Genomic DNA, 15,404 nt, shown 5'->3' on the forward strand with positions numbered 1-15,404 from the left:
CCGGTCTGTCACATGCACCACTCCAATCAAGAGGAGCCCTGTTTCCCATGGTTGCCCGCGTCCATCTAGCTGCAGGCAGTATCATCCACGAACCTTTCAGGCAAGTCATAGATACAGGGGGTCCTGCCTCAAGCTTGACAGCTCATGCCAGCCTCGTGTTATTGGGGAAGCGACATTGACTAACAAGGTAGGATTCACATCGAACCGATGGCTTCCTCTTACGCAGTAGGCTCTTCCCCAACGCGAGGCGTCAGTGTCGAGAGCGGAGCCGGCAGCGATGAACACCACCTCCAAAGTCCTGGCCCAAAGAGGGCAGTCCGCACCGCGCGACGTGCTCGTCATCTTATCGCCGCGACTGATACCTGACAACATTTTCCATGCGAACCGAGGACCTCCAGACTCGGCCGATTGGGCAGCCTGTCCGATGTACGCATGACTTTGCGTCTAGATCGCGAGTCTGTTGTTGCTACCTTGACTCCTCTTTTCAAAAGAGGTGTGACTTCTTTTTACAGGAAACCTCCATGCTTAGAGCATAAGTCGGGGCGTTATCTGTCAAAGCAACCTTGGAAAGTCATCCAACTCTGTCCGTCCGCGGACTGCCCAGGAGTGAAAAGGGTCCACTATAGCGGGGCGGAATCGGGCCCGCGGACGCCCGTCATCCGGCTTGACCCAATGGCCCCGGACACGCTTAGAAGTCGCATTCCCAACCACTGAGAGTCATCATCTCCCTCTTCGCATAGCGGTTGCCACTGCTAAATACGGTTGCCGAATGGCAAGCAATTTGGGCTTGAACTCGGGTCGCACAATGCCACCGATGCCACTAATGCCAAAGGTCGACCAGTCCTGGTGAGTAAGCTCCGACAAAGTGGCCATGCGTTCTGCCTCGACCACGTCACATCGACAGCATCAACGTCCGAGAGATCCAAGCGGATGCCAGGCGCTGCCTGGGAATTCGATCTTAGCGGACGACAACCTTGCAGCCGAATCGCAGATATGCATCGACGACCAACAACTTGTGCCTAGACTCTTCCTCATTGGTTGACGTAAATCGTCTTCCCTGTCCAATTCGCCTTGTAAAGGGCAGCCAGAGATCCTCATGGGGCAGATTGGCCCAAGTGGAGACGATCTCGTACTTCCGATCGCCGCCCAGAACAATTGCTTGTCAACGGTATGGAGATTTGCGAACAAAGTCCGTATTAGCATCCACGCTTTGGCAGGATGGCCAATGTCTATCAGTATGGTATACAAAACACAAGAAGACGCAAGCCTTCTTCAGTCGTCAAAACGGATCATCATCTCGAAAGTATCAAGAGAGAAAAAAACATAACAACCCTCATGAGCGCCGTGTGAGAAGCTCATGCAACCGCGTACCCTCCGAGGCTCTTGACCATCTGTCGGTAACCCCTGTACACAATTCTTTCATGAGATGGTCTCCCCAAACCCAAATAAACGCCCTCGTCCAGCTCCTGTACACTTTAAATGCCGAGTTCATGCTTCCTGGGGACTATAACGCCTGGAGCTTCTCTGTGCGTTGATCCTCCTCTAGCGAGGACAAGCATTGCTCTCTTCTAGCCCTCCGTCTACTGCGCCTTGAAGGCTGCCTGCCACTTCGTCTTGAAACTGCTGAGCTCCTCGTCGCAAGCCCGCTCTCCAGTATTTGTGCAACCAGCTGCGCGGACAACAAAGTGACCATCCTTGTAGATCTCTCCCTTGTCATATCGGTTGTAGGAGTTAAACGTCTTCTGCGGCACAATGGCAAGTTTCGAAAGGATGGTCGGATGCCATTGTACAATGTGTTCCTAAAGCAACGGTTAAACTTGGCTCAGAGGCAAAAACAAGAGGCAAAGAGGAAGAGACCTACCAGAGCATGACCCTCAGCCTTCTGGAAGTTGTAGCTGCGGTACAGCGGGTCAAACCAGGTGTCGATGAAGAATTTCGCCCAGTCGCCGTTCCGAATGAAGAAGCTGCTCGAAGATAGGCCCTCTCTGTCTTGCGTGACCACGAAATCGATGTCCTCACCCCTGAGATGAGGGAATGTTTTGATGATGCTGTCAGGGGGCACAACCGGGTGATCCCTGGCCATCAAAGTATCAAGCCTTTCCGACTTCAACACCAAATTCTCTAGAGACGTCTCCGGATCCATGATGTAAGCGTCTTGGTCGAGGTACCAGAACCATCTGGCTTCCGGGAACTTTGTCATTGCGTGCCTCAGCGACACTACTCTGTTCCATGATGATGGAGATCCGTTCAGATCGTAATCGCCCGCCTTTACAAACATCACCTCGTAGCCTAAAACAAGAGCTATTAGCATGTGCAGTACAAAGAAGAACCAGTGAATGCCTACCATGTAGCTGCGCATATTGTTTCCTGTTGTCGCGAATGCTTGCAAGATATTTATTGCTGTAGTTGTCCTCATCCAGCACCGTCACTATTACCGCTGGAGGTTCGCCAGAGGGTACTCGAGGGCCGCTAGGTGACTTGAAGGCTCCAGAGAGAAGGTATATGAAGCCGAAGAATACAAGGGCGCCTGCCGCGATGACCTTGAGCCTGCTGCGTCGAAGAACTGGTGGTATTCTGGAGGATCTCGCCTTGAAGGGAGGCGGGTTCGAGCTCTTGCGTGGTGGGTATGCGAAATGCATCGTGTCGAATTAGGAGATTAGTTCAAAGGGAGAACCCGTTGGCCTACGATCGAAAGAATTGTCGCGGCTGAACCAGCGTCGAAATGCGACGCCTCGATGTCCCGGAAATGGCGGTCGTTTAAGGACAAATTTCGTCGGTGTTCGAACACGAGAGAAGACGCTGACTGTGGCCGTTGCGACTAGAGGCTTGGCACAGAAAGGAGGGAGGAAAGGGTGATGGAATGTCGAAATCAAGGATCGTCGGAGTGTTCGTAGGGCGTCATCCAGAGAGGCGCATCACGTCCAGTCGTCGAGAAGTCTAGGCGACACCTTGGAAAGCGAAAGGATTGTAAGGGAAGCAGTGGTGCAAGGGCGAGGACGGCCGGTCAATGTACAGACTGGTGAACACGAACTCGATACTATGGCTTCGTTTAATTCGAGGTCCACTTTGGGAACATTAGATCTGGACCGCGCCGAAGACCATCAATCATTGGCCCGGTCGGTGGTATTATTGTCCGGTCGGGCGATCCCTGGGTCCCCTGAGCCCCTCCTGTCAAGGGTTGCGCTGGTTCTCCACCACCAAAGCGACGTCAAACCTAATGCTCTATGCGGGGTGCTGTGACGCTGACCAAGAGGTGTAGATTGCTAGATAAATAAGAGTCGGTAGTTTAAAAGAAATACCCGACACTTGAATTGGTCCTTCCTTGCGAACCTTCACTATAAATGAGGTTCATCACCAGTATCGAGCATCGGAAATGCGACACACAGAAATTTATTCAAGTCTTTCGTCACAATCAAATTCTTGAGCTACGCCATTGGTCAATCCTTGAGAAATATGTGTATCAGCCTGCGCGTTTGCCAACTCAAAGGATATTGAGAGTTGTCGTCGGCATAGTCAGCCAACAGAATGTTGATTGATTTATAGCAGGTTGACGTCGTCCGCTCGTCCAAAGTAAATCTAACCAAAACGGCTCAATTCAAAGACAGAGCAGGGACTTGTTCTCCGCACACAGACTAGTTGACACGATATGGAAGAGAATCTTCGAGGCAACTTAAGAGTGTGCGGGTGGCATCGTGACACATGGCGCTACAGGCGTTCTGTCTCTTGAGTGATAAAGAATGTTTGCGTTTCTCCACATTCCGACCTATGTTAGTCTTCCTTAATATCTTCGTCCTCATCGTCGTCACCACCCACATCGAAGACTCTGTCGCTGGCACGTTGCAGAGCTGAGGCACTGAACTTTCTCACACCCTTCCAGACTCCCCACAGAAAGGTCGCGGCACCAATGACAACCAGGCCCAAGTTGATGTTCTCGACACGCGCGCGACCTGTCCCTCCTCGGCGCCCAGAGGTACTGAGGATACCGCTGGACCTCAAGTTCCACCATTGGACGGGCGACATAGCGAAGAGAGACTTCACAAACCCAAGCAGTCCAAGAGAAAAGAAGCCTTTGAGAAAGTGTTCCAGCCATGTTCCAGGCTCCGCACCCATCTCAGGTACCGGCTCGTGAATTGCTTCGATGTCGTCGAGAACATTCGCCGCCATATCCGCGATTGCGCCCATGGGATCGGTCCACAAGTTCAGAATCGGATCCGCAATGAAGCCGAGAATGAAGACCGAAACGATGAAGATGAGGATAGTTAGTACTATTTGCGCAAAGGTCCCTTGCAAACGATTCGCCCAAGATAATCGCTCCAGCTTGTATGAGTAGCTGCAGGTGGGACATGCAAAAAAGTTCCGCGTAGCTGTCGAGTCGGCATACCTCCAAGCTTGCAAGCACCCTTCGTGGACGTAGCGTTGAGACCCCTTGCACTTGCATGGTGAGATAAGTCGTCCAGAGTCGGGATCATCGGATTTGTAAACAGGTCGTGGACGTGAGTTCATGAAGCCGCTCATGACACTTGGCTCTTCAAATGTGGGATAAACCGACTCGAAGCAGATGCGACATGTTCGCGGCCCGTAGTATCTTTGCTTGGGCGGAGACTGAGGTTGCTCCTGGGGTTGGTCTCTGTCATGTTGGTCATGGTCCTCAGACTTTATAGGCTCTGTCTTCTCGGGTAGATCGGCTTCAAAGTGGCTTTTGCGCGCTGGACCTCCCGTCGGGAGGTCAGATGGCCAATTCCACTGAGGCTTCGCAGCATCCATGGTGAACAACGAAAATTGATTGCTGTAGATGTTGGGCTTCGATGCGTCTTCAAAGCATTGAGCTTTCCGTATCGCGCAGGTGGAGTGACTCTGTGCTGTGAGAGAAAGAGAAACAATAGGAGACTTGCCATGAAAGACCGGCTGGCTCGGGGTTGGAAACTTGGCCTAATTTGACCAAGTGCAGCAGCGCCTACATGACAAGAATTAGCGTAGGCAATATGAAAGCCTGATCTGTCCTTTCGGACAGCTGTGCCTGTTGGAGAAGCTGCGCCAAGCGAATAGGATCTTTTGGAAACACAAACGAAGAGCGAAAAAGAATATTCCAGCACCAGGCACTTTATTGTGAGCTTTCTTCAGGTGGTCATAGCTTCTTGCGCCCCTCGATTACGTCAGCAATACGACCCGGATCAACATCTGAGCCGGTGATGTCACGTGCTGCTAGTTTCCGAGCGGCGTCCGGCGGCTGGCAGCTTGACGCGGCGCGAGTTGCCTGGGAGGGAGAGCTTCGTACCTGAGCTCTGGCAGCCTCACCTCGTTTGACCGCAGCCAACCCACCCACCATCCTCCCCGACCACTGTACTTGACATCACATCTCGACTACACGACCAAATAATCAAGCAATGGCCGACCGTTACTCTTTCTCCCTGACGACGTTCTCGCCCAGGTAATTCTACATGCTATCCAACTTATGACGTCCGCATGCTAATGGATTATAGCGGCAAGCTGGTTCAGATCGGTATGCTCCAACACAACCCCCACCGGCCAATGTCTCCCAGCTTCAGGAACGGAACGAACCCTCGAAGCGTAGGACTGACATTCATCTAGAGTATGCTCTGAACGCCGTCAACCAGGGTGTCACCGCCCTCGGTATCAAAGGCAAGTCGACTTGCCCCTCCTTCCGCAACCCATGCTAACCCCTCGAAAGCCACCAACGGTATCGTCCTTGCGACCGAGAAGAAGTCATCATCGCCCCTTGCCGATCCTAGCTCGCTGTCCAAGATCAGCCTCGTCACCCCCGACATCGGTATGGTGTACTCAGGCATGGGCCCCGACTATAGAATATTGGTGGACAAGGCTCGCAAGGTATCGCACACCGGCTACAAGCGCATCTACAACGAATACCCCCCTACGCGGATATTGGTGCAGGATGTTGCCCGTGTCATGCAGGAGGCTACTCAGTCTGGTGGTGTCCGACCTTACGGCGTCAGCCTGCTGATTGCTGGCTGGGATGAGGGTATCTTGCCCGAGGACGAGACCGAGACCAAGGAAGGCGAGGAGAAGAAGCCCACAGGCAAGACCGGTGGTACTCTGAAGGGTGGACCCATGCTCTACCAGGTCGATCCCTCTGGCAGTTACTTCCCGTGGAAGGCTACGGCGATTGGCAAGAGCGCTACGTCTGCAAAGACGTTCTTGGAGAAGAGATACACGGAGGGCTTGGAGCTTGAGGACGCCGTGCACATTGCATTGCTGACACTCAAGGAGACCATTGAGGGAGAGATGAATGGAGATACCATTGAAATTGGTAAGTATCCGCAGTATGTTGTCAAAAATGCGTCTAACTGGGAGTACAGGCATCATCGGACCTCCGGCAGACCACCTCCTCGGTATCGAGGGTGTTGAGGGTGCCAAGGGCCCTCGCTTCAGAAAGCTCAGCCCTCAGGAGATTGAGGACTATCTTACGAACTTGTAATTTGCGCAATGGCTAGGACGGTCTTACCTTGTATCATAGAACAGCATAGAGACATGGGGACACGAAAACTCCGAGCTCTAGACTCAATGGATGACCTGCAATGACGATATGACGAGATACATTGCACATGTGATTGGGTATCTTGGAAGACTGGCCACGACTGGCGAGTCCTCTTCGCAGGGAAAGATGTGAGTTGTCATAGCCGTTGCCCGAATTGCAGATATCCGTAAAGGAACTTGACTGGCATTGCGGCGTCGCTTGGTAATTATCGATGGCAGAAATCTTGATCAGAGAGTTAAATGGAGCCATTTATCAGGCAACAGCTGCAAGAGGGTCACTACCGAAGCGAAAAAAGAATCATTGGCGACAGTCGGCCGCCTCTGGCAGCCAGTTCATTGGCTTACCGCGATCTGAAACTGCTCGCCAGTTGCTGTGCCGCAACAATCTACATAGCCACCTGATAGTCCCGCTTGAGGGTATTTCGGGATCGGTCACCAGGTGTGCTCCGAGTGCCTAACTATCAGGCAGATGACACTTTCGTGCGGTGGTCTACTGTTGTCTAGACTAATTGAGGAGAAGTAAGCCGCATGCGAGTAGCAGGGCCTCGCATTAAGCTAATCGCACCTGGGAGGCACAGCATTGCGACTCAACCAAGCAAGTCAAAGTAGACTTCAACGGACGACCTTCAATTTTTAGGACTTCTACGAATCAAGAGGTGATCTGCAACATGCGGCTATGGATTTTTTTCACCGTCATGTGAATACAATCGAACAAAAGTTCAAACAAGACTCTATTGCATTAGAGACGCAGGCCCGGATGACCCAATTATTGCTGCACTTCGCCACATTGCTCTCAATTGAAGAGCAGGGTAGCATCGAGGGACTGGAGTCGAGGTTGCAAGCCATATCGGCTCCAATAGAGCTATAGACTGGAAATCCAGGTAGATGAGTACCTTGAATGGTCTGATGTAGAACCCCGGGAGGCAGCAGCCTCTCAAGTGAAGGCCTGGCCCATGATCCGAAGCCGATGCCGCGTTGCTTTCATAAGCAAAGGCGTCCCTGTTCTCGGCTTGGCAAGGTACTGACGCACATTTTCCTGGAGACGTCAGCTAGTTGCATGTACAATGCTGGATTTAATCAGAGCCCGGGCGGGTGGCTAAGTAGGCCTCGGGTTCCGGAGAATCAAGACCGACAAATTCGGCATCGGCCCCGGTTGGGTTAGTCCTACACTCAGGCCGGGATGAGTGCGGGTGACTGTGGGAACTCTCGGAGCAGGGGCGAGCCTAAATGACAGCTGTTGGTCCAGGACTCCAGGCCAGTGATTAATGATCCGTCACGACGGATTACCGAAAGATTCAAGTTAGGTACCTGATCTTCCAAAACCCTGGTTGGGAGCTCTAGATTGATTGGTCGGGGACCGATGTCAGATCGCTCTTTCTTTCGTCCGAGTCTTACTACGCTCTTCTCGACTTATCATTAACACCTTTTATGCTAGACCCATCAAGCAAACAAAACTACGGCTTTTCAAGATTAGGACGGGGTACCCGGAGCCCAAGGCTGTCGTTCGCTCCATCGTTTTCTATTGATCCCTGTTCTTTAGTTCAAAAGTTCACTCTACAAGCGGCCAAGATGATTCTTTTGATATGGTGCGTAACCGCGTTGCGAAGTGGTATACGTCCTCCGCAGATGTGGGCCGTCGGCCTCCTGCAGAGTCCCTGAACTCAACAGAAGCGACTTGTTGCAGTGCGTGTTGGCTTGCGAGTGCAAATATGGATAGCATGCCACGACTACGTGTTGCCTCGAGGTCTCAATTTTCCCTCCCTACTCATGTGCGACGAGAAAAGAAGCAAACAAGCGGCAACACATTCCCGGACGCCCTCCAGGCACCCACTGCGACGTGATTCTTGGCAGGGACCCCAACCTCTCAGAATCTTTTCTGCCTCCGCTACGGCATCATCGCCAATATCCAAGTCAGCAATCAGGCACTTATCGCCGAGTCACGCATGCATCGCACCCATCGCACTAGGCAAATTCTACGTGTCCGAATACACGGAAGTAGTATCCGCAGACGCCCCAGAGTGCTGTGCATCGAGCCCCATGAATCCTGGTCCCCGCGTCACACGAATTTCTGTCCTATTTTCCGTTTTGAGCCGCGTCATTTAACCTTACACACCTTTTTTGACTCATACCGACCACCCCACTACCTGGCGAGTCTTCTCATTGTACCCCGGTACTTTGAGTGTGCTGGTGTACCTGTTCTTGGCTTACTTGGATTCTCCCGAAGTACCGCGCTTCCCAGGACCGTGATCAGGACCCTAGGACTGGGTCCTCAGGTCCACGCTAGAACCATACAAACAATGACTGGCCATTCACCATCATCTTCCGGCGAGGGTGCAGATCCTGTGCAAGATGATGTACCTCCCAATGTGCCGGTCCTGGGGCCTCATAACCAGGAGACACTCTCAGCGGCTGCCGAGGAGTTGTTCCTGAACAATGAGGCCTCTTCGCCTCCAGCTGAGCCAGCCTCAGGCAACTCGGTCATCATGAATGCGAGGGCCTACCAGTCCGAAATGCTTGCCGAGAGCATGCGGCAAAATATTATTGTTGCTGTAAGTCTCGTCGAGCCTGTGGATCCAGTTCCAGAGAGACCATGGCTTAAATTAACGCGTGATAGATGGACACGGGGAGCGGCAAAACGCAAGTGTAAGTTGACTACCTACGAGCAAGCATAGTTTCGTGACATTGATAGAGGCTTCTATAGAGCTGTTTTAAGAATCAGAGCTGAATTAGAGAGAACGACGTCCCAAAAGGTGCGTTAGGACCATTACGGATCTCTTTTGCTAGACTAACTGTACAGATTGTCTGGTTTCTAGCCCCCACGGTATCGCTTTGTAGCCAACAATTTGAAGTTCTCAAAACCCAGATACCAGAGGTTCAGATAAAGTTCCTCAGTGGCGACGATAATGTGGACTCATGGTCTGACCAGCAAACTTGGGATGCGGTTCTTCTCAATGTGCGCATAGTTGTGTCGACGTACCAAATCCTGTTGGACGCGATGTCGCACGCGTTCGTGCCTATGTCCAGACTATCTCTGATAGTATTTGACGAAGGTTTGTGGTTCAAAGATTCCGCAAGTGGAAGATGCTAATCAATACGAAATAGCTCACAATTGCATCGGGAAGTCTCCGGGAAGCAAAATCATGTCACTCTTTTACCATGAAGAACAACGAAAAGGCCGCCCTACTCCCCACGTCCTGGGTCTTACAGCAAGCCCGACTTTCGGTTCCAAGGTCGACAGCATCAACACCCTCGAAGCCACGCTGGACGCTGTTTGCAAGAGCCCGACGATGCACCGGGACGACCTTCTTGCTGCTGTTAACAAGCCAGAGCTGGCATCCGCAATCTTTCAGGCTCGAAACGATTACGATACTCCCAACAGCTTGCGAAGCTTGAGGATGGCTATACAATCTCTTGATATCTCGGAAGATCCCCATATTCGACACTTACAAGCAGAGGGAACAGATCGAAGTCAGCGTGAACTCATTGCGGTTCTCAAAAGTCACGATACGTACATTCAGAACCAAATGACTTCCTTCGGCCGCCAAGCGAATCAAATATTCAACGAACTTGGACCCTGGGCGGCGGAGTATTATATCTGGGAAGTGATCTCAAGATTCAGAGCCGCAGTCAGGGCCCAAAGCGTCTGGCTTGACACATGGAAGGACGAAGAAAAACAATACCTCATCAACGTTCTCAGTCAAGTTGATTGCCAGTGTCCATCGAAAGAGACTATTAGCCGTGCTGTCCTGTCGGATAAGGTGTTCGTTGTCATTGAACAATTGTTACAGGATAAATCTGACACGATTGGCATCATATTCGCCAGAGAAAGAGCAACCGTTGCGGTTCTATGTCATCTGCTGACGTCGCATAACTTACTACGAAAGCGATATCGAATCGGGGCCATGATGGGTACATCACAGTTTCAGGCCAAGAAGAAAGATATATGGGACCTTTCTCGAGTGGAAGATCAGCGGTCACTGCACCAGTTCCGATACGGGAGGACCAACCTGCTGGTTGCTACCAGTGTACTCGAAGAAGGCATCGATGTGCCGGCCTGCAACTTGGTCGTCTGTTTCGATACCCCACCAAATCTCAAATCGTTTATCCAACGCCGCGGACGGGCCCGGAAGAAGCAGTCTAAGCTTCTCATGCTACTTGATAGCTCGAATCCACTGGGGAAAGAGTGGGAGGTCCTGGAGGCGGAGATGAAAGCCCAGTATGAAGAACAAGAGAGAGAAATTGAACACCTTCAAGAGATCGAGCAGGCTGAGGAGCCAAAGGAGATGATTTTCAAAATCGAACAAACAGGAGCCGTTCTGGATCTCGACAACGCAAAGCAGCATCTCGACCATCTTTGTCGAATACTTTCCCCGGGAGAGTTCATCGACTGGCGGCCGGACTACATCATCGATGAGACGGACACAAGAGGCGCGCCAGACTTGCGAGCCACCGTCCACCTGCCGAGCTACTTACCAGCCTCGGTCCGCAGCGCCGAGAGTCAGCTGGCTTGGAAATCAGAGCAAAATGCTACAAAAGACGCTGCGTTTCAAGCCTATCGCAACCTGTACAAGGCTGGACTTGTGAACGACAACTTGCTCCCTTTCAAGCCAGAGGACTTTGTACCCGGAATTGACAAAAGAGCTGCTATCTTGCAGGTCAACGGTCTACTCAATGCCTGGATCGGAGTCGCCGAGGCCTGGAAAGTTGGTAACAACCTAAGGGCAACTCGGATCCTGCTCAAGGATTCGGATGGTGTCGTCCAGGGAGAGTACGACATGGTAATCCCCTTATGGGTACCTGGGTTGCAGACGATACCCATCCATCTGGACTATAACGTCACCTGGTCAATTGAGTTTGGACATCAGCTTCCTATTGACGAGCTGACCGGCAATGATGACACAGCTGTACTTCTTGCTCTGCCGTACGGTCACCGGTGGGTTTCGGCGGATCTCCAGCAGATCGTGAGGTTCAGTGCAGTTGGTGCTGGAGACATGTCCGTCGATCAAATCGGCGTCAAAGGTTTCGTCCCAGGGGCGATGTCAGACTACGATCTGACCTGTTTCATACGCGACCAGACTGGATCCCCATATCTGTACGACAATGTCATCCCCCGCAAGCCGGCACCCGAGACTGTACAAAAGATGTTTTACGAATTCGAAAAGGCACCAGAGGATGAACCTTACCTGGCTCTCAAGAAGTGGTCTCGCAGGTCGGACTTTCTTCATCGGCCACAGAGCGATCCCAGTCACGGCCCAGCTACTGTCAAGCCGTATAATCGAGTCTACCCAATGTCGTGGGCAAAGGTGGACAACATCCCTGCCAAGTATGCCCAGTTTGGTGTGCTTATACCATCAATCTTGCACCGTATCGAGACCTACCTGGTGGCAAGGGAGCTGTCTATGGGTGTGCTGAGGCCACTCGCCATCTCCGACCCGTCTCTGGTAGTCACAACCATCAGCGCGGGAAGCGCGTGTGAACCTACAAACTACGAACGCATCGAGTTTCTGGGCGACTCTATTCTCAAAGTCTCCGCCACAATCAATGTTGCCGCTCTGAGTAAGTTCATATGCCGCGATCCGACGAGCTGTGTAGGAATTCCAGAGTTAATACAAGACCAGACCCGGACTGGCCAGAACGGCTCCTGTCGTTCAAGAAAGACGCCATCGTCGCCAATTCGACCCTCTGCAAAGCGGCCATTAAGCACGGCCTCGACAGGTTCATTCTCACCAAGCCCTTCACGGGACAGAAGTGGCGCCCAATCTACGTGGAGGACGTACTCCAGCACGGTGAAGAGCCTTCCTCCAGAAAGATCTCCACCAAGACGCTCGCAGATATCGTCGAAGCACTTATCGGGGCCTCGATGATTGACGGCGGTCTCCCGAAAGCGCTAAAGTGCATGTCCATCTTCCTCCAGCAGATCAAATGGAAGACCCTAGACGACTGCAGACAGGCTCTGTACGATGTTGCTCCCTCCGACGTGGAACTCCCGTCTACCCTCGAGCCCTTGGAGCAGCTCATAGGCTACGAGTTTAAAAAGAAGGCCCTGCTGATCCAGTCCATGACCCACGCCTCCTTCAACCTCGGCAACACCCTGGGCTGTCTGGAACGTCTCGAGTTCATCGGCGACTCCGTCCTCGACTACATTATCGTCAACCGCCTCTTCTCTATCGACCCTCCTCTCCCACATCAGACGATGCATCTCCTGAAGACAGCAATGGTCAACGGCGACTTCCTCGGCTTTCTAGCTCTGGAACAAGCAGTCAGCCAGGACGAGGTCATCATCACCACCGCCGGCGGCGGCAGCAGCAACAAAAAGCCCGAGCTACAACACGCGCGCTTCGCGCTGCCCCTATGGAAGTTCATGCGCCACCAGTCCCCCGCCATCGGCCTCGAGCAGCTCAACGTCACGAAGCGGCACGCCGCGCTCAGGGGCGAGATGGTCGAGGCGATGGAACGCGGCACGACGTACCCCTGGGCCCTCATGGCGCGCATGCAGCTGCGAAAGTTCTACTCTGATATCTTTGAGTCCCTTCTCGGCGCCGTCTACATCGACTCCGGGGATCTGGACATTTGCGCTGGTGTCGTGGAGCGGTTTGGCATTTTGGCGTACCTTGATCGTATAGTAAGAGATAGCGTGCACGTATTACATCCCAAGGAGGAGTTGGGTCATTTGGCGGACAATAAGACTGTGACGTACGTTTTGGACGTGCAAGACGTCGACAATGGTGAGAAGCGGTTCTCGTGCAAGGTCATGGTTGGCGAGCGGTGCGTTGTCGAGGTTGACGGTGGGATATCTAGAGACGAGGTCAAGGTTAAAGCCGCGGAGGCGGCAGTCAGAATACTCAAGGCGGAGAAGACTGCAGCAAAACAAGAAAGCATGGATGTCCAGGAAAATGAGGATATAGTCATGGGATAAGGGGGGATTGGTTAGAAATGTTGGTATTTTACGGACACAGAGGCAGAGAAGGATTTTGGCAGACTGGAAAAGCAATCAATTATCATTTTGATATTTCATACAAGCAAATCTGCGTTTAGTCTCCCTTTTCCGAACTGACTACTCATCGAGGGGCGGGATAAAGTGCAACAAGAGGGTATAAACTGGCGCCTTGCCCCTGAACTCCTAATTAAAAAAACGATAAGCTGCTCGCATTAGAATCATGGTGAGGCTGGCGTCCTCAACTCTCCAGTCTGAAGACACTCCCATGCTTCCTGACTGCGGCTGGAAAATTCATAAGGTCCCTGAAGCTCCGCTGAATAAAAACCCGAAATACACCATTTGGCCTCCGAAAGAAACGTTGCGCCGAAAAATTGAGGGCCGTGCTCGTAACATCGTTCTCTGCACACTGGCGAAGAACAAATACCAAGAGAGTACATTCAAGAAACTCATACGCCTAGTCGTCGGTAAGGTCAATAGCCTCTCTGTTGACGTCGATCTTGATCTTCTTCCATTCGCGTTTGGCAGGCTCCTCGGTGAGGTCGTAGATCTCGGCAAACTCGCGTTTAATGATAGGGCCCTTTCTCTCTTGCTTGACGGTGCCAGATCGACGTCCATTCTGCGCCGAGTCAGTCCTGGGTTCTCTGTGAAGCGGGAAGGCTGAGACACACGTTAATTTCGTCCAGACGCTCCGCAGCTAGCCGTCTGATATCGGCCTCAGAAAGCTCGTCAATGGCCTCGGGGCTTGGGGACCGAGGAATGATGAGCTCTTTTTGCAATGCATCTGAGAAAGTGTGAGCTAAGTAAGAAGAGAGCTGGCTTGCTTATCGCCTCATACCTCTGGAACGGTATTTGAACATGAAGCACGCGATAGGATTACCGCCGTTGAGATATTCAGCGCACACTGACTTCCTCTTGGAAACAAATCCACCGTCAGTGAAGCTATGAAGCATGTAAGCACAGTCAGAATTGTCACATAGCGAGAAAATGCAACTCACGAGGTCCCGTGAGAGACTGCGCGGCCCTTGAGCGCCTTTTCCGCAATATTGAAAGTGGAATTCTGATTGTCGCGGTAGTGCTCGTGGCCTGACGAGTACGAAGGCCCTGTGATGGTCAAGGGGTAAACAAAGACCTCGATGACGCCGAGGGACTTTGCCTTCTGAGAGTCTCCCTCGACGCGCTCCTTGGTGGCATCGTCAACTAAGACGCATGTTAATTCTCACATACCCATGGCACCGCCAAGATTCAACAACTTTACCAGTAGTGACTTGGGAGAACTTGAATTTGCTCAGACGATCGTAAGAGGGGTCTCTTGAGCTTCCTCGAGAACCCTCAACAACTGTGCTCCATTTGTAAGATGGAGCGAATTGGTTGAAGCGACTCGCCTCGCAAACGACACTGTCCATGCGCTTGCCGTCGACATATAAGTAGAGTGAGAAGGCGCTCTTCGGGCTCTCCCACCGGTGCATGTTGCCAACCTCGTACTTTACGGTGAAGCAGGTATCGTCCTTGGACTCAATGTAGTTGAAAGTACGGTGAGTTGCGTGCTTGCGGTTGACGTCGTTCTCCAAGCCATCCGGGTCGTCGTACTCAATGGCTTCTTGGCCGTTGACTTGGACGGTGACTTTCACACCCTTGAGCTCGTCGATGACAGCCATCTTGCATCACAGTCTCACCAGTCCACTTGAATGACCCGCCGAAAGAGAAGAGGGTGGTGGTCCGAGTGGTTTTGTCGTTGGATTAAGCTAAGGCGTATGTACGGTGATGAGAGAAAAGTGGAATGAAGTCAATCTGGAATGAGACGTTTAGACCCACGTGAAGATGGGGAGGAAGAAGGTGCGAACGCGACTGAAAAGGCAATTATTAGGTGGGGGTTGCCTTACACCGATGTGCGCTCGCTGCCTGATTGGCTGTTCTTCATTGTTCAGGCAGAAGTGGGGTACCATGCTGCCAACTG

General features: G+C 52.2%; 6 protein-coding genes across 6 annotated transcripts; 3 read left to right on the top strand and 3 right to left on the bottom strand.

Annotated features, from left to right (window-relative positions):
- Nucleotides 1–1,580: 1,580 nt before the first annotated feature.
- On the bottom strand, nt 1,581–3,087 carry BDZ83DRAFT_790670 (galactosyl transferase GMA12/MNN10 family protein; the record flags this gene model as incomplete). The annotated part of the gene is made up of 3 exons (XM_060515716.1): nt 2,345–3,087; nt 1,862–2,289; nt 1,581–1,799 (listed from the first exon to the last, which is right to left on the bottom strand). Exons 1-3 carry the CDS (start codon nt 2,637–2,639, stop codon nt 1,581–1,583), a joined length of 942 nt encoding a protein of 313 aa, XP_060367269.1. The 5' UTR covers nt 2,640–3,087.
- A 681-nt stretch (nt 3,088–3,768) lies between these two features.
- On the bottom strand, nt 3,769–4,764 carry BDZ83DRAFT_750230 (uncharacterized protein; the record flags this gene model as incomplete). The annotated part of the gene is made up of 1 exon (XM_060513896.1): nt 3,769–4,764. The coding sequence occupies one exon, from the start codon at nt 4,762–4,764 to the stop codon at nt 3,769–3,771; it is 996 nt and encodes a 331-aa protein (XP_060367270.1).
- A 620-nt stretch (nt 4,765–5,384) lies between these two features.
- BDZ83DRAFT_717954 (putative proteasome subunit alpha type-2) lies at nt 5,385–6,454 on the top strand (the record flags this gene model as incomplete). Its single annotated transcript, XM_060512005.1, has 5 exons — nt 5,385–5,428; nt 5,481–5,500; nt 5,590–5,640; nt 5,690–6,286; nt 6,336–6,454. 5 exons carry the CDS (start codon nt 5,385–5,387, stop codon nt 6,452–6,454), a joined length of 831 nt encoding a protein of 276 aa, XP_060367271.1.
- A 1,860-nt stretch (nt 6,455–8,314) lies between these two features.
- Nucleotides 8,315–9,390, top strand: BDZ83DRAFT_222112 (uncharacterized protein). The gene is made up of 3 exons (XM_060501755.1): nt 8,315–9,062; nt 9,128–9,156; nt 9,215–9,390. Exons 1-3 carry the CDS (start codon nt 8,457–8,459, stop codon nt 9,270–9,272), a joined length of 693 nt encoding a protein of 230 aa, XP_060367272.1. The 5' UTR covers nt 8,315–8,456; the 3' UTR covers nt 9,273–9,390.
- BDZ83DRAFT_613769 (RNase3 domain-containing protein) lies at nt 9,325–13,509 on the top strand. Its single transcript, XM_060507775.1, has 3 exons — nt 9,325–9,563; nt 9,616–12,069; nt 12,132–13,509. The coding sequence occupies exons 1-3, from the start codon at nt 9,509–9,511 to the stop codon at nt 13,427–13,429; spliced, it is 3,807 nt and encodes a 1,268-aa protein (XP_060367273.1). The 5' UTR covers nt 9,325–9,508; the 3' UTR covers nt 13,430–13,509.
- BDZ83DRAFT_613772 (uncharacterized protein) lies at nt 13,510–15,272 on the bottom strand. The gene is made up of 5 exons (XM_060507776.1): nt 14,706–15,272; nt 14,446–14,647; nt 14,286–14,389; nt 14,119–14,231; nt 13,510–14,066 (listed from the first exon to the last, which is right to left on the bottom strand). Exons 1-5 carry the CDS (start codon nt 15,103–15,105, stop codon nt 13,905–13,907), a joined length of 981 nt encoding a protein of 326 aa, XP_060367274.1. The 5' UTR covers nt 15,106–15,272; the 3' UTR covers nt 13,510–13,904.
- Between the last annotated feature and the right edge of the window lie 132 nt (nt 15,273–15,404).

This window comes from Colletotrichum acutatum, assembly GCF_030867785.1.
Source record: "Colletotrichum acutatum strain CBS 112980 chromosome Unknown BDZ83scaffold_26, whole genome shotgun sequence".
Lineage (NCBI taxonomy): Eukaryota > Fungi > Ascomycota > Sordariomycetes > Glomerellales > Glomerellaceae > Colletotrichum > Colletotrichum acutatum.